At 40.3% G+C, this 25690-nt stretch overlaps 2 protein-coding genes across 3 annotated transcripts in view; one reads left to right on the top strand and one right to left on the bottom strand.

Moving 5' to 3' along the window:
- Positions 1-25690, bottom strand: part of CFAP96 (cilia and flagella associated protein 96) — a 146049-nt gene that overhangs the window by 60200 nt on the left and 60159 nt on the right. The window lies entirely within an intron of this gene.
- The window catches only part of PDLIM3 (PDZ and LIM domain 3), a 30068-nt gene continuing 12797 nt past the window's right edge, over positions 8420-25690 (top strand). For both annotated transcript variants that reach the window (XM_082608351.1, XM_082608350.1), the window contains exons 1-3: positions 8420-8579; positions 17380-17531; positions 19160-19244. In XM_082608351.1, coding sequence (XP_082464477.1) covers positions 8487-8579; positions 17380-17531; positions 19160-19244 — 330 coding nt within the window. In that variant the 5' untranslated portion in view covers positions 8420-8486. The remainder of the gene's footprint in view (positions 8580-17379; positions 17532-19159; positions 19245-25690) is intronic.

A 25690-nucleotide genomic window follows, 5' to 3' on the forward strand; every position in this document is an offset into this window, starting at 1 on the left:
TCCAAGACACGTTTAGGCAGGAATTTCTAGGATCCTGATAACAGCAATAACAGGCTGCAGTGAGTGAGGGCAACTCCAACTTTCTGAGGAGTCCTTTTCCACTGGGATTTGTGACGCCACCTTGGTCCCCAGGGAAAATGACCTGCTGGCTCTTCGAAGACCTCAAACTATGGCACCAAACAGTCTGTAGAGGTTGTTAGCAGTGCTCTGGGGTCAATAAACCTTAGCAAATGTGCACTGAGGCAACATGAAATAGCAGAAGAATCAGGAAGTGGCAGAAAGGGGCAGATCTAGGTTTGAAGCCAGCTCTGCCACTTACCAGGTATAAGATCTTGGGCAGATTCCTCATCTTCTCACAGGCCCTGTATCCTAGGATAGTAATATCTATTCCGCAGGATTGTCTTAAGAATTAGAAATAACTAGCATGTTAAATGCTTAGCACAATGCCTGACACCCCATAGTAGTTCTCCTGATCAAGATCACTTTAGCAGAATCAGAAACAGGTAAATAGTCCACAAAGATAGAAGCATCTTTCTCAACCTGCCAGTGGCAGGAAGCAACCTGCCTTCAGTCAGCTTGAAATCCACCCAGAAGACAATTTAGTAAGGATACAAATGCCCCAGATAAGCTGCTTCAATGGGAAAACATGTTAAAATCTCCCCTACTCTGACCGACTCTCTCTCTCTCTCTCTCTCTCTCTGACCCTGCAATTTGCAAAGGCTCTTAGCACTAATGGCAGCCATCAGCAGTAACAGAGGAGACACCCCTATTTGCTGCTCATTCTACAAGGCCTCAGTTTATGTTTCCAGCATACTGATGAGTCCCTTGATTGTTATTAGTTAATTCAGTAAAAACGGTGGGAAAAAGTGACATTTCAGAGGGGAATACCAAATGAACTTGAGCTGAACCGTCACATTGTCCCAAGGAGTGTGACGACGTGGGAATGAAACAATATAGGCTCCTGACAGCACTGAGGGCAGACACAAAGCATGGAATTCAGTGTGGCTAATTCCCCAGAAGGCATTTCACAAGGGCCCAAATCCTCCAAAGCATGAAAATCACACAGGCTCTTACCAAAGAGGAAGTCGGGGACAATGCATGGAAAGGCTTGGGAGCTCTGGCTGGCCGCCCGGCCCCTGGAAAAGTTGGTTTGTGCAGCCAAACCAGCAAGGACATGCAAATACAGCAACAGCAAGGTAGAGTTGGGGAAGCTGCAACCGTAAACAACGGGCATAACAGGGACTGTCCATGAAGGTGCTTCTTGGCAGGACAATTGTAGAAGGAAGAATTGAGAAGGAGGAATGAGCTTCCCCAACCCGACCAACTCCAATCAAGACCAAAACTTGTTTCAACCTATCAGTAATTACTGACCACCTCCTCAGGGCCCAGCATTGGATGGTAGTTATGGTAAATTCCAAAGAAATAAGACCCTTTACCTGGAGGAGCCTATTGTCTGGTTGGAAATGCAAAAACAGCTCTCATGAAAAAGTCATCCTTGTAAGATTATGTGCCTCTCAAAATCCAGATCCATGCCTTGTCACTGTTTAGCCCCAGCACCCATCCCATTGCCAGGTGCTTGATTATACTGGAGAACAGCTAAATTCAAACTTGAGATATACTGACAAGAAATAAGAGTTAAGTAGAGAAAAAATGTGATGTAGATACTGGTGGCCAATCGAGTCTTCCCAGAAAATGTGGAAAGAGAGTGGGATGCAATAGACAACAGAGAACATTCCAGAAAGGATGAACCACACATATAAAAACACAGTATAAGAAATTATAATCCTATGTGTTGATTTGAATTACTTTTTCTTAATGTGTGGTCCACAGACCACCCACAACGGATTTTGGCCCCAGCAACTGAATTCAGATCTCTGGAGAGTGGAGCCCAGCAATCTGCATCTCTAATAAGCGCCTAGGCTCTCCTAATGCACATCAAAATTCAGAACCACTGGCTAAGGGATCTCAGACTTAGACAAACACATACTCCTCCTGTAAAGACAGAAAGGAAGGGAAGTAGGGAAGGAAGAAGAGATGAAGGTTGGAAGGGAGGGAGGGAGAAAAACATTTTTAACTATAGAAAACAGCTTGAGAAGGGGAGTCAGAGCCCACCATGCAGGCGCCACAGTGACTGTGTGTGATCAGGAGACCAAGTCTGAACAGCATCCATGGCATGCGTCAGATGATAAAAGCCCTTCGTTAACAGAGTTTGGCTCCGTCCTAGGGGCAGGGAAGTGCTATTGTAGGTTCCTATCCAAGAGAAAGACAGGATTTCAATCTGGCAGTAGACCATGAGGTAGAAAGAGAAGGAGAGATTCTTTTGGCAAGGAGGCAGTCTCAGAACACTTGCCACTGTCAAAAGGTGAAGCCACTGAGTGCCTGAAACAGGCAGGGAGAATTTTAGATGAAGAGAACTAGGTAGTCTATTTTATTGCTAACACACCTCAATTTAGGGGAAGTCCATCCACCCTCAGAAGAAAAGGGTCTGTCCTCTTCATGACCTCTATCTACTTCCACCTCTCGTGTCAAAGCCGCTTCCTCCACATTCCACATGGTTCTTCAGCATCTACTTTTCTCTGACTTCAGCAAATATTGCTAAGCTTCCCATCTTTTAAAAAAAAAGTTCTTTCTCTTGACCTGCACCACCCCCCAGCTGACCATCCTCGGTCTCCCCTTTCCTTTCATTACCAAATTCCTTAAAAAGATAGTCCATCTTCACCTGTCCTCCCATTGTTCTTCAAACCACAGCAGTCTGCTTCTGTCCTCACCATTTTTTAAATGTTTTTTTTAGTTTTTATTTTATATTAGAGTATAATTGATTAACAGTGTTGTGTTATAGCTTCAGGTGTAGGGCAAAGTGATTCACTGCTCTCAGACCTAGAACGCCTCAATTACCAAATCTAATAGGCGCTCTGACAACTTTCATTTCACCTCCCAATAATATTTGCCTTCTCTCCTTGAATTTTTCTCCTCATTTGCCTTCCATGCCACCACTTTCACAGTTTCCTTTAAACACTTTGTAAGAGGAAGAGCCTCTTCTTCTCTTATGATCCTCCTATTCTCCTGCCCATTAAACGCCCATTTCTGCTGTTCCTCAGAGCGTAATCATTAATCATCTTCTTTTGTTGCCTTGATCATCTAATCTCCTTGGGTGATTTCATCCTGTTACTATTGCTATGTCACAAATTATTTTAAAATTTAGAAGCTTAAAGCAACCATTTTATTATTCACAGATTGTGCAGGCCAACAGCTTGGAAAGGGTACAGTGGGGAGGACTCTCCTCAGCTGACGATGTCTGAAGCCTGAGCTGAGGGGACTTGGAAGCTTGAGTGACTTAAGGGCTGGGGACTGGAAGGAGGAATCTTTACTCACACGTCTGGGGTCTGGTTTGGGGCTACGAATAGTAGTACTGACATGTGACCTCTCCATGCACTTGGGCTTCCTTACAGCATGGAACCTCAGACCTCTTACATGGGAGCTGAGGGCTTCAGGCACAAGTATTACAATCAACAAGGCAGCAGTTAGATCACCCTTTCTGACCTAGCCTCAGAAGTCACACAATGTCACTTCAAGCACATTTTACTGGTAACATGAGTCACATACAATTACCCAAGTTCAAGAGGAGGGAACATCAACTCCATCTCTCAAAATGAGGAATGTCAAAGAAACTGCAACCAATTTTTTTTAAAAAACCCCTAGCACTCATAGATACAGATTCTACTATAGTTCCAAACTATTCCAGTGGAGATCTCTAGATTAATATATCTAATTGCTCTAAATTTATATATCCAGTTGCTTACTACACTACTACCACTAAAAATGGCAAGGGATTATACGCACATAGCATGTGTGTATAATATATACACAGAGCATGTGCGTATAATATATACACAGAGCATGTGCGTATAATATACACACATAGCATGTGTTCTGAGAATTTTGTACTTATTAACTCATATAAACCTCACAATAACTCTAGAAGGCAAGTACTATTATTATCATCATTTTAACAAAAATGTTAATCTTGCCTAAGCTCACAGAACAACTACAATGGAACTAAGATACCACTCAGGCAGTCTGGCTCCAAATTGTAGTCTTATAACCAGTACACTAAACAGCACACATATTCTACAGGTATTTCAAACCCAGCATGACAAAAACTGTGCTTCAATCCACCACTCCCTCATTAAAACAAAAATGTCTTTCTGTCCTTCTTATATATTTTTTCCTTGTTAATAATTCCACCATGCATGTAACATGCAATGAAGTCTGGGAGCCATTGCCTAGCCTCTCCCTAATCTCCCATGTGAGAACTGTTCCCAGACTGTGTCAATGAACCTACTTAAGGTCCTCACAGCTGCCACACTTCTTTATCCCCACTACCCAAATGGACGTCTTCCCCTGGATTATTGCCATTTTTTTTTTTTTTTGCAGTACGCGGGCCTCTCACCGCTGTGGCCTCTCCCGTTGTGGAGCACAGGCTCCGGACGCACAGGCCCAGCGGCCATGGCTCACGGGCCCAGCCGCTCCGCGGCACGTGGGATCCTCCCGGACCGGGGCACGAACCCACGTCCCCCGCATCGGCAGGCGGACCCCCAACCACTGCGCCACCAGGGAAGCCCATTGCCGTTAAGTTTTAACTGGATTCCTTGCTTCCTATCTCCTGCAAGTGTGATTCATCCTCCCGCCTCCCAGAATGATGACAATAAAATGCAAATTTGATGATCATACATGTTGCTTAAAACTCTTCCAAAGCTCCCAATAGAATAAAGTCAAAATGCTAGTGTAACACACAAAATTCCCTCTATCTGGCTTCTGACTGCTATGACCCTGGCCTCCAGTTCCTACCTAGTGGGCTAAACTCTGTCCATACAAATCACTTGCTATTTCCTAATTTGCCACCTGTTTCTTGCCTCCCTGCCACCGCACATCCTCTACAGGTCCTTCTGCCTTGAACATCTTCCTTCCTGTTCCCTTTCCATTCCCCAATCACCTGGAAAACTCTTACCCATCAAGATCCAGCATCCCTTCATGGATACCTTCCTCAAGGAGAGCTGATTACTTACTCTTGTTCCATCACTGTACAAAATCCTGTCCCAGCACTCAACACATAATGTGATCACATTTTACATCTCCATCTCCCTTATTTTATTACTGGCTCCTAGAGGACAGAAAGTTCATCTTATCTTTGCATTCCCAGTGCCTGGTATGTCACAGATGTTCAATAAATGTTTGTTGAATGAATGAATAAAAGAAGTCACAATACATAGTGATATTTGACATATACAAAATAAAGAAGAGGGAAAATTTACAACATCTATCCTAGAAACCTGGAACAGTAGTAGAAAAATGAACAGAAACGAGAAAATGAAAAGGCATGGAGGCCAGGAATTCAGTTTGAGGTGATTAAAGGATGGATTTGGTTTTTCACAGGTTGAACTGTATTTGTACCAGGAGGTGGTTAGAAAAACAGGATCAGAAAATAAATGAAAGTTCAAGGTTAAGATTATAGGTTTGAGGATTAAAATAGATGAGATGATTATTATAACTAACAGAAAAGTTTTCCAATTATACTAGAGTAGAATGAACAATTTTATTAAACTTTTTCTAAAAGGAAAACCTTAAAGGGCTTTCTAAACATAGTTTCAAATAATAATCACAAAAGTAATATTTAATGGAACCATAGTTTATCATAATCCTTTCAAAAGGCAAATATAAAAAAGAAAATAAATGAAAGCCTCATCCAGAAAGAACTCCTTCTTAGGACAGTACCCAAACCAAAAGCAGGAACCTCTAGGACTAGTTAGGACTGGGTCACTGTTTTTTCTTCCTTAGAACACTGCCTCATGGCTATTCTCACCTCCACCTTGAGAGTCACCTCTGAACACCTTTCTGGTGATGTCAGTGAACCGTAGGATATAGGAAAACTGCTTATCTCAGGTCCCTGATTTCCATGCTCTCTGCAAAGCCTTACAAACTCATCAGGTATTATATTAATATTGTAAGATGTTGCTTATATCTACATGATGCCAAAATGACCGGTAAAAAGACAGAAAAATAAAACAAAAATGACAAAAAATAAAAACATACGATCAACGTGTTACATAAGCCACTCATGAGATAAGGTATAGACAACTGATTGTTACAATTACACAATACTAAATAACTTAGCTGATTTTCTTTCCTGAATTGACCTGTGTGTGTGTGTGTGTGTGTCTATCATGCAGACACAGCCAGTGACTGACAAAGGAAATGTGCTTTGTGACAATATAGCCAGCCCAAATAGGCAAAAATCAACAAGAATATATGATTACTTCCTTGATAACCCAACATAGGTGGGGCACCGGAAAATGTTTGGGACTAGAAAACACCTATCCCCCTGGGACTTTTATATAATCTACCACAGTGGACAAAGTAGTTCCAATCCAGGTTTTGTGATTTACACTATCACCAGGCTAGTCCACTTTGCTTACAGCTTCCTGAATCTCCCTTCTCTATCAGTCTTAAAACCACATCCAAACAGACTATGCTGTTAATCAAGTGTGTTGCTCTCCTGGACTGATACAGCCCTATCATGTTGGGCATGAAGTCCAAGACTCTCATTCTTGGGCTTTTAAAGCACTTCACACTTCTCATCCCTCATCCATCTCCCTCTCCTTGGGAATCAGAAGGCCATGGTTTAACTGCTTTTTTGTTTTTGGTGGAGATATTTTTTTTAAAAAAAATTTTTATTGGAGTATGGTTGCCTTACAATGTTGTGTTAGCCTCCAATGCACAACAAAATGAATCAGTCATGCACATACAGATATCCCCTCCCTTTTGGACTTCCCTCCCATTTAGGTTACCACAGCGCATTAGGTAGAGTTCCCTGTGCTAACTTCGAATGAAGCTCACTGCTGAGCTCCAAGCAGAAGATGAACAGGAGGACAGGCATTACTTTAAGAGAGTGATGGGTCAAAAAGGATTTTTTTGACCCACCTCCTAGAGAAATGGAAATAAAAACAAAAATAAACAAATGGGACCTAATGAAACTTAAAAGCTTTTGCACAGCAAAGGAAACCATAAACAAGACCAAAAGACAACCCTCAGAATGGGAGAAAATATTTGCAAATGAAGCAATTGACAAAGGATTCACCTCCAAAATGTACAAGCAGCTCATGCAGCTCAATAGCAAAAAAACAAACAACCTAATCCAAAAATGGGCAGAAGACCTAAATAGACATTTCTCCAAAGAAGATATACAGATTGCCAACAAACACATGAAAGGATGCTCAACATCACTAATCATTAGAGAAATGCAAGTCCAAACTACAATGAGGTATCACCTCACACCAGTCAGAATGGCCATCAGTAAAAAATCTACAAACAATAAATGCTGGAGAGGGTGTGGAGAAAAGGCAACCCTCTTGCACTGTTGGTGGGAATGTAAATTGATACAGCCACTATGGAGAACAGTATGGAGCTTCCTTAAAAAAACTAAAAATAGAACTACCATACAACCCAGCAATCCCACTACTGGGCATATACTCTAAGAAAACCATAATTCAAAAAGAGTCATGTACCACAATGTCCATTGCAGCTCTATTTACAATCGCCAGGACATGGAAGCAACCTAAGTGTCCATCGACAGATGAATGGATAAAGAAGATGTGGCACATATATACAATGGAATATTACTCAGCCATAAAACGAAACGAAACTGAGTTATTTGTAGTGAGGTGGATGGACCTAGAGACTGTCATACGGAGTGAAGTAAGTCAGAAAGAGAAAAACAAATACCATATGCTAACACATATGTATGGAATCTATTTTTTTTAAAATGGTTCTGAAGAACCTAGGGGCAGGACAGGAATAGAGATGCAGACGTAGGGTATGGACTTGAGGATACGGGGAGGAGGAAGGGTCAGCTGGGACAAAGTGAGAGAGTGGGATGGACATATATACACTACCAAATGTAAAATAGATAGCTAGTGGGAAGCAGCCGCATAGCACAGGGAGATCAGCTCGGTGCTTTGTGACCACCTAGAGGGGTGGGATAGGGAGGGTGGAAGGGAGGGAGACGCAAGAGGGAGGAGATATGGGAACATATGTATATGTATAGCTGATTCACTTTGTTATAAAGCAGAAATTAACACACCATTGTAAAGAAATTATACTCCAATAAAGATGTTAAAAAGAGGGAGAGTGATGGGACTTGTAACCCGAAGCCTCCTTCAGCGTCCGCCCAAGAGGTCTGGGAGGCTGCGCCGGCCCGGTGCGCGTCTGTAAACTCCCGCGGGTCTGGCGCGTCTCTTTCTTCCAAAGTTGGAGCTCTCCTTGGTGGGAGGAGGCGGGGAGGAGGGGAGGTCAGTGACGTCACTGGGGAGCGGGGATAAAGCTCCCCGGCCGCGGTCCGGCGAGGACACTGCCCCAGGAGCAGAGTGGGCTGTTCCGCTCGGGGACACTCGTTGCGCCCCCGCTCCAGGAAGGCCGTGCCAGGAGGCACCATGCCCCAAAACGTGGTCCTGCCGGGCCCTGCGCCCTGGGGCTTCAGACTCTCGGGGGGCATAGACTTCAACCAGCCTTTGATCATCACCAGGGTAGGTGTTTTCCGTTCTTCTACTGAAAGTCGGGGACTCTGGCGTGCCGCGGGCCCCCCTGGAGAGGCACTGGGGTGCGCTGGGTGGGGCCTCGGCTTCGGGTTCACGATTCGAGGGAGGACAGCACCTTGGCAAACTAGGTCTGGAGGATGCAGAGCAGCTTAGAGAATTAATCCAGTCAGTTCCAATGGTCTCTGTCTGCAACCTGTTGGCCTCCAGCAACTTTCCGAGGAGAGACGGACGGACGGCGCGCAGTTTCCCTGCGCTCAGAGAAGGCGAGGCTGCGAGGTGGGCTGCCTTCTCACCCTCCACTCCGGGTCTCCTTTCAGTAACAAATGAGATGGGGTCCAGAGAAGGAGAGACAGTGGTGGCTGTTTGTTGGAGAGAGACAGGCAACTGAGCGCTTTCCCTGTCTGGAGGAAAACTTCAGCAGGGCGCTGTTCGCAGGGCAAGACCTCGGCTGGCCAAGTTGGAGGCGCTCATATCAGCCTAGACAGGGACAATTTCACTTATCTGTATTCCTAGGTTTCCAGGCATTTTGAATAAATATTTTCCAAAGCTGGAACTTGGCTTAGAAATCATCATCTACAACTCAAACTACAAAGAAAATGTGTCAGATAGTTTCGTTTACCTGATGGAGAACCATCCTCAGCCTAATAGCTCTGAATACTTGACCATCAAAGTCAAGCTTTCCTTACTTAATATTCTCTAAAGTATTGTCTAATTAAGAAAAAAGAAAATGGATACATCAGGATCTGTCGTCAGTAAATTTCTAGATGGTCTAGTTGATCTTTTTTCCAACATGTGTTTGTCTTAACAGAAAATTACTATTATTTCAATTATCACATATAAAGCCTATTAAACCTAATTTTAAAACATAAACTTTCAGAATATTTATACCTTTACTATGCTTTATTTTGTTCCTTACTGCTTATACTATATTTTATAAATGTATACTTTATAATCTGATACCCTCACATAGGCTTTGAACAAGGTAATACTTTTTAAATTCTGTTCTACTTACGAGTTCTAAGAATGAATGGCTTTTTATAATATCTCAAAACATGTATCCATGGAACAGATGCATACCATGGAACATTTCAAGCTTTGTTTTACAATTTTTGAAAACATATAAACATATCTGACATGTGTTTTCATATGAGACATGAAAACTTAACATACCCCAAAAATGTTCCTAAGTAAATTAGGCAGAAAATGGTTCAGTGACCTGGGCCAAGCAATGCCTTTTATGGATTTACCAAAGGAAACAGTTTCCATTATCTCTACGAATAAATATTTTTAAAGTTTCTGAAGTATAGTGTTCATTTGTTTATATTAAATGAAATAAGCTTTTGAATCCTTACAAAGGATAAACCATATTTATATTAAACCTTAAAGGAATAATTTTGTTACGGAAATCCTGTCAGTGATTTATAAAAGAAATATCTCACTATTACTGTGGAACATGTCAATATGATTAATCTTATGTTTGAAATGTTGAGTTGTTGACATTATAAACAGTGTTTATTTCAAAGCAGAACTTAACATTTTGCAGTTGACTGCAGGAGCCATCGGTAAATATATTTGATCTGATGACAGTTATTGTTTGGGAAGCCAATTCCGTTTGAATTTTTAACTCAACTAATTTGTATCACTCATATTGACACTTGGTTCAATAACAGTGCACGAACACATCTGATTATTTCATTTGACTATGGCTTTTCTCTTTAATTTAACTCAAGGAGAGCGGGTGAACTAAACTGTTTTGTATTCCAAGTGTACCCAAAGCCATTCACATAAATAGATTCTTGTTGAATAAATGAAAACATATTCATGTGAACTTTTTTGCCTTAGTGAACACCTAAGTGAGAGTATTTCCTCTGAAATTATAAGAATACTAAAAATCATTTGGAAAAAAGACTAAAAAATATTACACAAACATAATTATCAGTGTTGTAATTAGGTAGTAGAATAATTCTATTAATATTTTTATGCTGTGTTAAAAGGTAGTGAATGAGGCTGTGTGTGTGTTAGTATACTCTTTTGCCTGCTATGTACTCTTCTAAGCCCTATGTATACACTCACTTAGATCTCACAATAATCCTATCAGAGCAGTAGTAGTAATATCCCTTTCTGCAGATGAGGAGAGTGAGGCTTCAAGAGATTCATTAACCTGTCCATGACCACAAGTGGCAGGGCAGAATTTGATGCAGGTCGACCTGCCTCCAAAGCCTGCATCCTGAAGCCCACACATGTGAAAGATTCTGCTTATTGTACAGATATCTCCAAACAGGCGTTTTGTGCCATGCAACTCATCACCTGGTCCTACTGACGCTCCATCTTTAAGATCTACCACTTTCCTTTTTTTCTACCACTGTCCCCAGGCAAGGTTTCCTAATTTCACACCTAGCTGTTGTCTCCCCTCTCCAATTCACCCTGCATATTCTCACCAGCCATCTTTGAGACGGTTGCTGGTTGCTCCTATCTTCCCCATTCTTAAAAATCCTTCAGTGGCATCCACAGTTTATAGAGAATAAAATGTGTGGTCTGTAGCATGAAATTCATGGCTTTCACCCTCTCTGCCAGCTCAGGTTTTCAAGTCCATTTCCTCCCTCTCTTCCTCCTCTCTCCTTTCCTCCTCTCACTCCATAAATAGGTAGTGGTGCCCATACTCTGGACCACTTATGATTTCTGTAACATGGCTTTGCTCCTGCTATCATTTTTCTCCAGAATTCTCTTCCCCACCCACTCCACTGTCCTCTGTGCCTGTGGGAACCCATTCAAATACCACTTCTCCAGCCTTCTTCCAGGAGTCATCCATTTAATTACTGTAGCTCTTGACCTACAACCTCTCCTTATAACATGCCTTGTACCACAGAAGGTTGAGTACATCTGTATCCCACAGATGGAATGCTCCCCCCTCAGGGCAACAACTGGCAAATGTGGGGGCTGTTCAGTGCCAAGCACAGTGTCTAGTACCTCATACAGGTCACAGAATACAAATAGACACAATATGAGTGAATAAATTGTTCACTTTTGACATCAATTTATTTTCAGAATAGGTGCAAACTGTGTCCTCAGAAGTATTCCACAATAAAGAAAAAGGAGAACTGTTTTATTGTTCATTGATTTGTCTGTTTTACATAAGTTCTTAAGCATACAAAGAATGAAAATGCCAATGCCTTCACTTAACACCACAAAAAGTCCCATGAATGAGATACAGTCCTCAAGTCAATTAAATCAATTTTCGTCCTATAAGCAATGCCCTCCCCTCCCTTCCTCCCACTCTACAAAAGCAGATTATAGAAATGCTCCTTAGACCGTGGTCCTTTGCTCCACCCTCTGCCGGGGGCAGGACTGACAAAGTAATTCTCTCCATCAGCTGAAATTACAATTCACAAAATTAGGACAAAGGGTCCCCACCCTACAATTGTTTACCATCCAGTTAATCAGCTGGGTGAAACTTTGTATCATAAAAAACATTAGAAGTAAGGTAAATCAAACACCAGACAATCTCAAAAAATTTTTTGAGCCATTGGTCGTGATACGATTTGTAGGAAAGCAGTTTCTAGGCAAGGGTGTGCTCTACTGCGTGCAATATGAATTTAAGTTTCGGATGTTCAGCATGCAGCAGGGTGTTGCTACTGCAAACACCATATACAACTGGCCTAGGCATTTCACAGGATAAAGTTTAAGGTTCACATCTCTAAGCGAGCAGCTGTTTTTTTTTTCTGGCAAGAACATTCTAAGGAGTCTCTTTCTTTCTTAAATGTTTGGACCACCCAGAAGGTGGATCTACTATCACAGCCAAGTTACAGATGGTTTGTTTTCATAAATGGTCCAATTTGGAATAAAGCACAGCCTCTTTTGTGTACACGATGTAAAACTACTGTACACATCTCATGCCACTATGTCCCTTCCCACTCAGTTCCTCTTCCCTCCTTTCTATACAGACCACACCCAGGATCAAGATCACTGTAACCGAGAATGCTATATATGGACTTGGGTACCAACATAGAAAATGTTAGTGTATTCTTAAGTTTTGTAGGCTTTAACACTGAATAGTACTTTAATATAAACTATATTTGAAATTTGAACTTTTAGGAAGAAATGTTTACAGTTGAATACAGTCTTTTTCCAGGTAGCCCTCTGTATCCTTGAGGGATTGGTTCCAGGACGCCCACTCCTCTATGCCCCCAACCCCCCCAGTGATACCAAAACCCCAGGATGCTCAAGTCTCTTATATAAAATGGTATTTGCATATAAACTAGGTACATCCTCCCCTATACTTTAAATCATCTCTAGATTATTTCTAATACCTAACGCAATGTAAATGCTATGTAAATAGTTGCCAGCATGTGGCAAATTCAAGTTTTGCTTTTTGGAACTCCCTGGAATTTTTTTTCAAATATTTTCAACCCTCGGTTGGTTGAATCCTGGATGCAGAACCCACGGATTCAGAGGGGTGACTGTACTTAATTGTGTTTTGACAAAGACGTGTCTGCATGGAAGCGATGGTTCATCTGTTCCCAACATTCATACATCCCACAAGTACCTACTAAGCGCAGAAGGTATTGTATGTGGAAGGCACTGTGCGGGATACAGTCATCACTTAATGGGTTTCTACTCCCCTGAGAAGTTCATGTATCAGCAGAAGAGACATGAACACAAATGACCATGATACAACTTGTCCAGGATTCCATGAAAAAAGTATGGCCAAAGAGATGGGCGGAGTCAGGGGAGAGAGAGTGCCTGCAGGGGTGGCATTTTGGGATAGCGGAGGAGCTTGAGCTATAGTTAGACAGACCCACGAGGAATTTCAAATTTTCACTGGATGTGTGACCCTAAGCAAGTTTCTTATACTTTCTGAGCAACAGTTTTCTCATCTTAAAAGATACCAATACCAACATTATAACAACACCATAATAGTTCTCACCTGTGGCTGCACATTAGCCTAACCCAGATAAGTTGAAAATACCCATGCCCAGGTGCTACTTGCAGCGATTCTGATTGAACTAGAAATGTAGACTGCAGCTACGTGCTGAAGGGCTTTTGATGCCAGGTGAGGTACTGAAGTTTATTTGCAGGCAATGGAGAACAACTGAACAATGGGATTTCTCATTATTTAGATCCACACCCCACAGGACAGCCCTTCCGTATATACTTGTCTTGCTCCATAACTATTTCAACCATTTTTATTCTTAATACAGAAATCCCGCCAGGGCGATATTCTGGACTTCCCTTATGTTTCCCACAGTTAATAGGACATTGATAGATGCTTTACCTGTGATTTAAGTTAGTATTTTCCAAATAAACCCAAGTAATAGGTTGATGTGAAAAACAGAAATCATCTTAAGGAACTTGTTAAAAACACAAATTCCCTAGTTCCTCTGCTGCAGCTTCTGTTTTGTGATTCCAGGCATCTGGATTGGACTGGAATCTTTATGTAAAGCAAAGACGCTCGGTGATCCTTCTAATGAGACAAGTTAGAAAACACGTGCTAAGTGATTGACAGCAGTACTATTTCCAATGATCTCTCGAATGCTTTTGACATTTGAGACCCTAATGAAACTGAAAATGAAGAATCCACTGAAAAACTCTTGGCCTCATTTTAGCTCTCTCTTCTCATCATTTGGGAAAACGTTAAAAATAAACTGTGAGCAATAATATAAAGTAATATAAATAAACTGCAAAGAAATAATATAAAGTCATGCTGGAAAATAATACATTCTTATGATTAAACAGATAGTCTACCTTACTAAAACCAGGCCAGTTTAGTGGTCATTTGCTGATCACTAGCCTCCCTGAACTTGAGAACTAAGAAGTGAAGGATCATGTTTTCTCCTTGTCTCTCATCCATTTCTCTACAGATTTTTTTCTTTCTTATCAACTCCTAATGTGGAGGTCCCAGGACATCAATCTCCAGGTTGAACGCAAAGTCAGAAGTTGGTTCTGGCATCACTATCGACCACTTTTCCTATTTAACTAATGAAACCTCTGGTGACATAGCTGTACAACTGCAACCACCTTAGTGAGAAGCCACAGGTTCTCTGAAAAAGAGAAGCAGCCTTCTTTGTCCAGACTATCTTAGAGTTGTAATGGTGAGAGTTATTAGAAAGAGCTTTGCAAATGTAATATTTTGCATTAATATAAAATAGTTATTAACGTCCATATTAACATTGTTAATAACATTTAGTAATATTCAGTATCTAAGTTCAGCATCCCAGATATCTCCATTTAAAATTTATATAGACAGATACATACAACCCTACCTTCCACTCATCTGAACCAGAGCTAAGAAATAATGTTAGGCTCTTCTAAACCTAGATCGAGTATTATACATAAACCAAATTAAACTATATTAGAAAAGCTAGGTGAGGCTTTAAAAGCAAACACATTGAGCCATGCTTTCTCATGTTTTAACTCAAAGAAAAACATTTTGGTCTTAGAAGTTTAAAAATAGATGGTACTGATTTTGATGAACTATAGCTAGAGAAAATTAAAAGTTTGAGGTTATTTTTAGCACTGCAAGTCACACTGGGGATGGAAACTTTTATTCTTCTAACAGTTCTGAGTGTGGGAGAATTTCTAAATGGAAAAACATCTATGAAATGCCTCCTAAAAGCTGAGATGTAATAATCTCCAGTTGTCTTCACCCAGCCCCCATCATCTGTCCCTTCTGGAAATTATCATGATTGCTACAGTGAGGTGATCACAGACATGAAATGAGTACAATAAACAGTTTAGTGATGAGACTGAAGATCTAGACTGAGAATTTGTCATTTTAGCAATTTTATTCATTTATATGAATCTTGGATCTCTCTTAGAGCCACAGAGTTAAATCGAATCGATGACTAGATTAAGCAGAGACGAAAAATGAATTAATGACTGATCTTCAAGTTAAACGTTAGGAATGATCTAGTTTATTCCTGGAGCAGTTTGAGGTTTAAGTCAAGTTCTACATATTATTCTGATCTAAACAGTGGGAACTTGCAAAAGGAACAATGACAGGTTGACATTAATAGCCATAATCTTTGGGTATATAAGGACTAGTTATTTTTGTTTCACAAGTTCTGATTTAAATGTCCATTTCATTCATTTTTCAAGTAATTATCCATCAATTCCAAACACTGAGTATACACTGTGAAGCATTAGGAATATACATAATATTATAGATATCCTCAAGAACTTCCAGTTGGGAAAACAGACACTACACAAGTAAATAAACAAACATGAAAGTACAAACTGTCTTCATAAAGGAAAACAACAGGGTGTAACAGTGGAGAATGATGGGGAGGGGGCTGGAGAAACTACGTCAGATGTCTGGGGAGGTCTCTCTGAGAACATGACATTTAAGCCTAAACCAAAAGGAGGAGAAGAAGCAACCGGGTGAAGAGTCGGGGAAGCATTTCAGGAGCAAGTTAACAGTGTGCACAAAGCCCAGAAGAGGGTGCAAGCTTGGCCTATTTGAGGAATTAAAAGGAAATCGGACTAGCTGTAGAGCAGTGGATTGGGAGGGGCGGAGGAGCGAGAATGGTGTGAGATGATGTTAGAGAAGTAGGCAGGGTGAGACCGGGTGAGGACTATTAGGCAGTTGTAAATAGTTGGGATTTACCCAGAAAAACTGGGAGATACCCATCAAAACAATCATCGCCTTTAACTGTATACTCAACATGTTTTTGTTGAAATAATTTGAAATATCTGAAATAATTTCAGATATGCCACTTTCTAAACATTTAACAACCATATTTTTCTCATATCATTTCTCATATCATTTCCCCCTTATCATTTCTCATATCATTCCCCACCTCCCCTCCAAAAAAGAAACCCACGTGGATTTCTCGTAGACAGCATAAGGTAGGATCTTGCTTTTTTTGTTGTTGTTTTTTTTGTTTTACCTAGTTTGACAAACTCTGCTAAAAAACAGAACGTGATGTGTTTTTAGGCCATTTACATATAATGTAATTACTGGTATGGTTTAATTAAAAGCTACCATCTTGTTAGTTGTTTTCTATTTGTTCCATCTGTTCTTCATTCATGGAGAAGAGACTGTGAGTAGATACAAACTTCTCTTGTATCTGTGGTTCCCACGGGTTCTAGACCCTCAATGCTTAACTCATACTTGGCCTTTAGCAATTTGTTCATAATTTTAGCTAAACTCTTCTTAACAAATAGTGCATTTGGCCCCATCTTCCTCCATGCTCTGGTACAGGTGAGCCCATGCTTGTCTTTCCTTGGAGACTCCCATCTTTCCTTAGATTCCAAGCTAGTTGGTTGCCCTGCAACTTCAGCTCTCTGAAGAGTCCACGAAAAGTCATAATTTTGCATATTATTTGGCTTCTTCTTGTTAATACAAGAGTGATTCTCTTTCCAGCTTTCTGTATCCCAGGTACATTATAGGGATGCTAAAGTAGTTTCAGTTCAAATATTAAGGCTCCCCAGATGTAGTAAAGTTCTATTCCCAAATAGAGAGTTCTGGGTGACAAAAAATCCTAAGAAACAAATTATTTTCTTTAAAGCAAAGAAAATATGATCCGAACAGGGAGTTATGGAAGATGTTTTAAAAGAGAATCAGAGATGTCATCATGGAGGAAATGTGGTTAGTAAGAAACAAAATTATTTCACATAATGGGAAAATAGAAATAGCACAACTGATCAATTAAGAGTTATTTTAAGTGAGATTTAATATGTCCTGCCCAGTGAAGCATCTAAAATGTTACCAAGGTGAAACATAAACGTTGGGCACAAAACTCAAGATGCTGCAGGGTGTTGATTTTAAATGTGCGATGATTTCTTCCAGATTACTCCAGGAAGCAAGGCGGCAGCTGCCAACCTGTGTCCCGGAGATGTCATCCTGGCTATTGATGGCTTCGGTACTGAGTCCATGACTCATGCTGATGCACAGGACAGGATTAAAGCAGCAGCACACCAGCTGTGTCTCAAAATTGACAGGTGCTCTTTAATTAATGGTGTTAAAATTTGATCTGTTTTGCAGACGAACCTGAACCAGAAGTATAAATGATTTCATCTTCCCAGTGAGAAGGAGTATCAAGGACCCAGAATTTTGACTGGCTTTTTTTTTAATGTATCAGCCACTTTGCTCTGTTCTTCACTGAAGTCAGTCAATCTAGTAGCTGTTAACAAAGGGTTTCTAAAAAGAATCCTCTGGAATGTCAGAATAATGAAAGAGGCTAAAATAACTTTTTTCCTGTACTAACGCAGTTAGTTGACCATGAAAATTGAACCATTTAAGGTATTGGCCACATAAATACCGAATAGCATGTCCAGTTATACTGCTATTCTAAACACGGTAGAGAACATGGAGTGGAATTTAGAGATGCTCCTAAAAGAATCTCGTGCTTGCCAAGATGTGATCATGTTAAAATCTGGTTGCTAATATCCTGTATGCTATTGGCTGTTTTGTACTGAATTCAGCCCAGAAGAATCCCACAAGGTACATGAAGGTTTTAGACAATGAGACATTTCTGACCAAAAACAACATTAGGAAATTGATCTATTGCCATCAGACTCGTGATCTGAAACTGAATTGTGAAAATAATGATTTGTTATAGTGGTTGTTAGCATGTGTGTTTATCCTCTTGCTGTTGTATTCACAATTTTCCCTGCTGTGGTCCAAAGGCACAATCAGTCAGCCAATCTGCCATTTCACGAGGTGAAATTGACTCTTTCCCTATCTATGCATAACCTGTGTTCCTGCCAAGCACATAGTCCCGTAGGAGCCACATGATCCCAAGTAGATACATGAGAAGCGTTGGACAAAGCACATTTCCTTGATGCCAACAGCAAATCCACCTGGCAAATCATTCACTGCCTCCTGTGGTGCCCCAGGTAGGACAGGAAGGAAGTTGAGGAGATCTAGGGATCTAGTTTGTCCTGTGGTCATCTGCAGGGTGTGCCTCCAGAATCTCCCTGTCCTGTACTGCTTCCCACATGCACTGGAGACCCACTTTCTCCAGACACTGTACAATGTCCTCGCCTTAGTTCAGGTTGCTACAATCAAATCCCATAGGCTGGGTGGCTTAAGCAACAAACATTTACTTCTCATAGTTATGGAGGCTGGAAGTTCAAGGTCAGGGAGCCAGCATGGTCGAGTTCTTGGTGAGAGCCCGCTTCCTGGTCATGTCCTCACGTGGCCTTCTTTGGTGCATTCACACAGAGAGGGAAGAGATCTCATGCCTCTTCTTTTCATAAGGTCATTAATCCCACCATGAGAGCCCTACTCTAATGATTTAATCTAACCCTAATTACCTCCCAAAGACCCCACCTCCAAAGGCCATCACACTGGGGATTAGGATTTCAACATTTGAACCTGGGGTGTGGGGCGAGGACACAAACATTCAGTCCATAGCAGTCCTCCAAGCAATTTTGATCCATTCAAGTCTTCCCAGAAGTACACTAAAAACGTAAGACTAATTCAATAAGACAATACAGGATAATGAGCAAGGAATATTGCTTTTGCAAGGGTTGTTAGTATTTTCAGAAACATAGGAAATTAAAGTATACTAAAACTAGAAGTACCATTAGAATTTGGGGTTTACAAACATTGTTTTTATTTACAGGGCAGAAACTCGCTTATGGTCTCCACAGGTAACTGAAGATGGAAAGGCTCATCCTTTCAAAATCAACTTAGAATCAGAACCACAGGTATGAATTTTGGAGTAAATAATGTTCACATTATGTTTCCTTTTAAATGATGTGGATACCTTCCAAGAGGGAAAAGTGGCAAATATTTTAAAAACTGGAATAAGCCACCTGATGAAGTGGTTGTCTTTACTCTCCGAGATTAATTTATATTATCCGTGTCTTCTTACATTAAGAAAGAAAGAGAAGTATGCCTAGGCAAACACCTTGTTAAAAGACAAATATGTTCTCATGAGGAAAAAGTCAGCTATATCTGTGTATAGTCCACTTACTTTTTCATTTTTTATGATGGACATCTGCCAAATGACCATGAGGTAATCCAAGAAATTTAAGATGTTAACACAAAGCAAAACAAAAATAGGGTCAGCCATTTGAAACAGGTGTCTCTAATCTTACAGTTATTGTGAACTTCAATTCCTCAAGGTCTTCACCCAGCTCTTATGTTACATCCTTCTTTAATTATCAGTTCTGGCATTCTATAATTAAGTTTACTCTAGGAGAAGAGTTTTGCGTTATGTAATCATGATGATATGCTGCCTGGGCTGCTGAATTACAAAAGATAAAGGATTTTCCCTTCAGGCAACTCTATATAATGAGCTAAATTAATCTAATAATCTGATGCTTATCCATGTCTACTTTCAAAACCTCCAAAAAACCGCAATTAAACCAACCCTCAATTGTGCTATATGGGAAATGTAATCAAGAAAAGGATTTTAGAACCTCTGCTTGGTCAGCAGCTCCCCAAGTTTAATGAGACAGAGATATATAAATCGAATATCCCTTTTTAAACAAGTATCCCTACTAAACTGATTAGACATTCCCAAAGTGTAGTTTTTCTATATATCTAATGAAAACTAACTGAAAGTATATTTATAATCTATGCTTCAGCAAGATTTCCCCTTTCAGGACCATCAACTCCTGAATTTGTCCTTCAAGTTTTCCATTTACCCCCATAGGCCCCCATTCATTTTACTCTTGGTAAAAACGTGGAGAGTCCATATGTACATGTGTCTCATAGAGCTTCTAAAAATTTAAATAAAATAATATAGAAAAAGAACTTGGCACAATGAACTGCTCTCAGAGATGTTCAGTTAAGTGGGTGCTCTCATTATCGCTGGGCATGGCACCCCTCCCACCAGCCTGTGACCAGAAGGCCTCCTGGACTTTCTTGACAGTGAGATAGAAGGCGGCGCAGAGCTCCCTGGAGACCAGGAATGTCTTCCTCATCACTATCCAAGGGTCATTACAAATTACTTTGGATTCAAACCTTATTTTCAGTTAAAATAAAACCCCCACCCCAACCCCAGGAGAAAAAAACATACTAAGTAGTCTAACTTTTAGAGGGAATGAGTTTGTTAGATCCTTGTCCTAGACTTTGATTGGAGGGAAGGTAGAGCCTGAGCCTAAAAATTACTAAAAGCAAAAGGAGGAGAAAACAGGCCCCAAAGGGAGTGAGCAGGATATGGAATATTCAAGAAGGGGGAACCGGTGTGTCTATTCTCCTTACTCTGAGTCCCCCAGGCATGGCACACAGCAGGTGCTCACTAAATAGCTGACAAGTGAATGAAAGGAACTGGAGGCCCTAAAGATAAACTTCATTCGAACACCCCAGGCCTGGGAACCAACTCTCAGACTGCCACCCCCAGGGGCTGCACGCAAGGCAAAGAAATCACGAAAGCTGAGGGGGATATTTAGGTCAGGTAAGAGTGCCGCTCTTCAGGGTAGGTGAGTAAAAGGTAAAATGGACGAGACAGGTAATCAATGTGGTGAGAAGCGCTCTGCATGCTGATGGTGGCTTACCCCAACATCCAAGGTGGGTAGGCGAATAATGTCTCTAATCGACGTCTTCCTGACAGAAGAAAGACTGCAAGAAGGAATAAGAACAAAGTTCTCCAGGCAGAGCTGTCACCTGTAGATAGCCCTTGGCAGGAATGCCCAAGCCTACCTGCCTCCTGCAACCCTCATCAACTCATCATTTAAGAGGCAACACACGAGAAAGAGATCACGTGGTGCTTTAAAAGACAGAAAAGGGAAATTTAAGGCTCACGTGCACGCATATATTGACCTCCCCAACCTCTCATCATCACTAGGACAAACCACACAGAATTCTGAGTTTCCTTTTTCCATATAGAGCAGCGGTCCCCAACCTTTTTGGCACCAGGGACCAGTTTCGTGGAAGACAATTTTTCCATGGACGGCGGGGGCGGGGGGGGGATGCTTCAGGCGGTAATGCAAGCGATGGGGAGCGTCAGATGAAGCTTCGCGCACGTCTGCCGCTCACCTCCTGCTGTGCGGCCCGGTTCCTAACAGGTACTGGTCGGTGGCCTGGGGACTGGGGACCCCTGATATAGAGTACACATCCAAAATTGTACTGCACACTTTTGCACATTTCCATTCACAATTTCTCCTAATTTTTGAAACCTGGTTTCATCAATACAAGATGCTAAGATATGGGACCAACTACACATATTTGACCAAAGTACCAAATCTCCAGTGATCCCTGATCATGTTGCAGCGCCCACTCTGGCATGTGGGTGACTCAGCAAGTATGTATTTTATTAAGCACGGGGTGAGCTTAGAGCACGCATGATTGGAGCCTGTGTTTTGCTAACATCTCTCCAGAATTGGAGTTTTCAAGGCAATTGTCTGAGCTTTACTCTAGAAGAGCCCCCTTTTGCAGATCTAGGAGTATTAATTTATGAGTATGGTTATTCTAAGAACTAATTTTAAAAGATAATCCAGATTTTAAATATTCTGGCCTCTTGTCAATCATTTATTAGCCCATGTGTCCTGAATTTTGGGGTCAGACAGTATGGATATTTATGATACTGCAAAGGGGGAAAAGATAAAGAATGAGATAGGTTTTTTAAAAAAAGGTGAAGATTGGGTTAAGGGCTACAGAAGTCAGTCAGATGGAGCTTTTGAACATTCTATTAGTTTGAGTCATGACTAATTTCTTACTTGCACCCTCTCCAAGGGTGGACGTTTGAAGGGCTCAGAGATAAGGACCATTTCAGTTCTTCCCCTAAAGGACCAAAATATTCCTACCCCTTACGAACCTCAGGCCAGATTTATGCATGACCAGTTCACATAACTTGGCACTTCAGGACATTCCCCACGAAATATAGCTAAATTTCAGCATAACCTCTCCTATCTGAAAATCCTTATAGTACAAACTAGAACAAACTGCACTGATAAATATCAAACAGTGAATTTAACTTGTAGACTGAGATTGGAGAAAGGCTAAACTGTGGTTATATTTGTATTCTTTATTTTTTTTTAATTAATACAAAGTTATGCAAAGAGATGTCTTTTCTTTCTACAAATAAAGCAACCCCTTCTGGACAACAAAGGTGTGTCAGTCTGAAAAACAAATACCGTTAAATGTTTAAAATGCCATCGTATATGAGGGGATTCCCTGGCACTCCAGTGGTTAGGACTCCGCGCTCTCACAGCCAAGGGCCCGGGTTCAATCCCTGGTCAGGAAACTAGGACCCCACAAGCCACGCGGTGCAGCCAAAAAATAAATAAATAAAATAAAGTAAAATAAAATAAAATGCCATCTTATATGAATAGTAAAATGCCATTGAGCGATACAATATTTGAGCGCGTTTCTCAACCCAAGTCAAACTTCTATTGTAAGTTATCCGACCTTTGCTATTGGACTTAAATACTATTTTTCATTTTAAAAGCAATATATAGTCTTTGGGAAAAAACACCCATTACATCCTACCATCTGAGTACAGCCACAAATAATAAAATGTTAGTGTATTTTTTCCAGTTTTTTTTTCCCCTAGGAATAGGTTTAGGCTTTAGGGACTTTTTCTGACACAGTTATAGTAATAATGATACAAAATTTTAATATCTAGATTTTTCCATATTTCCATGCTATTATTAAATAGCTAAATTTTGGTTTTATGAATTTAGACTCGAATCTTAGGCTTAAAAGAAACTTTAGAGGTTGTTTAGATCAACCCCCGGCCATTGGATAAACTCCTTCCAGACAGTCCTGAACATGGCCTATGAGCAGGTGCATTTTTCTATACAACGCATTGCTCTAGAGAAAAGGTATGTGCTAGAGTTCTCTGTCCTTCTTCAAAGCTTATATTCTCCAATAAAACATTACCCTCATCTTTGTTTAATATTCGCTGAACAATTCAAAATTATAATGCAGTTACCACAAGGCAGGAAAGATGCTTTTCAGAAATAAAAATGCTGTTTTCTAAATGAGAAAGGATTGCATCCTTTCCATAAAAGATTTGATAATAAAGACATACTATATGCACAATCAAGTGGGGTATGGGTTTAAATTGTCATATTTTCATGAAATAACTTTATTCTACAATGTTTTCATAACTGGACGGCAGCCTATACAAAACAAATTTTCATAAAATCCCCATTTCCCCAAACTCTTCCCCAATGAGATATGGGGAACACTTGAAACAGATCACTGAAGAAAAAATAATTATAAGGGTGGCTTTATTTTTCATTTAAGGGGTTAGCATGAGGAGGGGGGTAGGGATTGTTCATAAATTCCAAACATGATAAAATATCATCATTTACTCAGTGTGGCTTGATCAAATATATGATCACTTGACATAGTTTCCCTTATTTCACAGGCATTTTTTTCGTATAAATAAATAGATCTGTATATTATCACACATGTATCAAACATGTTGTATCTGTTGGAGCTGGTTATTGTCTCAGTTCTCAGACTGAATGTTTATCCAAGTAAGAAACTGAAAGGTGAACTGTCTTTGAATGACATCATTGCTGAGGTCATTTCAAGGACGTGGGAGATTGCTGTCAAGAGGTGCATATTCTCCCAATGGCAGCGGATCTCTGTCAAGTTACTTAGCTTTGATTCTGGCAGCTCTAGCATTCCATTAATTCAGAATATTACTCCTTAATATGAGCTCCTAACACTTAAAAATAATATTTAAAAATCTAGTTAACTGCAATGATTATTTGTTGAATTCTTAAGACGTAAGAATCATTTAGATGCTTTTGTCTGAGTAGAATAAACACAAGAGCTGGACTCTATTAACTGCTACATAATTTTTTTTACTAGTATTTTCCATTACTAATGATTTTCCAGGAAAATATAAAAAGGAATTAAAGTGGAATAGCAAACTTCCCATTGGTTTTGTCTTTTGATTCTGTTTGACCATCAACAATGATGTAAGACTTGGATAGAATGTTGCCTTTCTGCGCCATATTTAAATGTTTTGTTTACCTTTAGTGTATACACTTCACTGTGCTTTTTTTGGAATGACTACAGCAGCCCATAAACTAATGCTTTGCAAAAGCTAAATACAAATGTTTGAAGCCTGTATTAGAAACACTTCCTATTATGATCTGAGTGGAAAATAGAGTTTTACTGTTTTATTTTAACAAATTACACTTTTGTGACTTTTGCAATATGTAACTAAAACCGAAAATGGCAAAGAAAAAGCTTGGAGCTAATTAACCTAAGTGCTGCTTTTTGGAAGTACTACTAGAGACTATTATTGCACAAATATTTTCAGAGAAGATGCCTCATTTATAGGACAGTTGCCAACCGTGTTTATTTATAATTTTAAGACAGAAGAAATAAGGGCAGACATTTTTTCCCCCATAAAGCCATCCCATTATTTTTCCTAATTTTTGTAAATTCAATTCTATATACGAAGATCTTTAAGGCATATCACTCTCAGTTAAAAAAAAAACAAAAGCTAAATTCCACAAAGCTTGATTCCTTCAGTACTTCCTGATTCACTCTTTTAATTAACCTGGGAGATTTATAGTCCACCAAAACTAAATTAGGCAATTAGTCTTCCGTCTTCTTTCATATCCAAAAGAGGAGCAAAGGCTTGAATCATGGCCATTGTCATTACTTACGATTATTTGCCATTCACTTTTTTCATGCCATAATAACAGCTAATCATAATGGTTAATCAAAAAACACAGCCACCCCAAATTCATTATTAAATCAGCCAAAGCAATCAGATTGTACCAGTATATAGATGTTTGCACACATTTTCACATGTTCTGGGATTCAGCATTTTTCTAAAGCCGTATTCGGTTGTTTCAGTCATTCTGCTATCTAATATCAGCAACTACATTGTCACCCAACCAACTTCTAGGCAGTGAGTCATTATTCTGGAGATAAAACAACTGAATCAATAAGATATTAGTCAATTCAATCATACTATAGAATCACAGGCTTTGTATTCAACTCAGACCTTTTCAAGTTCAGGAGGCTGTTAAATTTTGCTGCCCAATGTTGATGAGAGAAAAGCTCCTCTTTACCACATCACAGATTTTTAGGTACCATGAGATTTGGGGCACCTGGAGTCAAAGACTCTGCAGGGCTAGTATTTGAAGCTGCACCCCATTTGCCTTGTCATAACGATTTTTTAAGTGGGCTTTGCCAACAGGCCTAGATGGGGGAATAGGGAGTGGGTGTG

Source organism: Mesoplodon mirus (genome assembly GCF_964341445.2).
Source record: "Mesoplodon mirus genome assembly, chromosome: 20".
Taxonomy (NCBI): Eukaryota; Metazoa; Chordata; class Mammalia; order Artiodactyla; family Ziphiidae; genus Mesoplodon; species Mesoplodon mirus.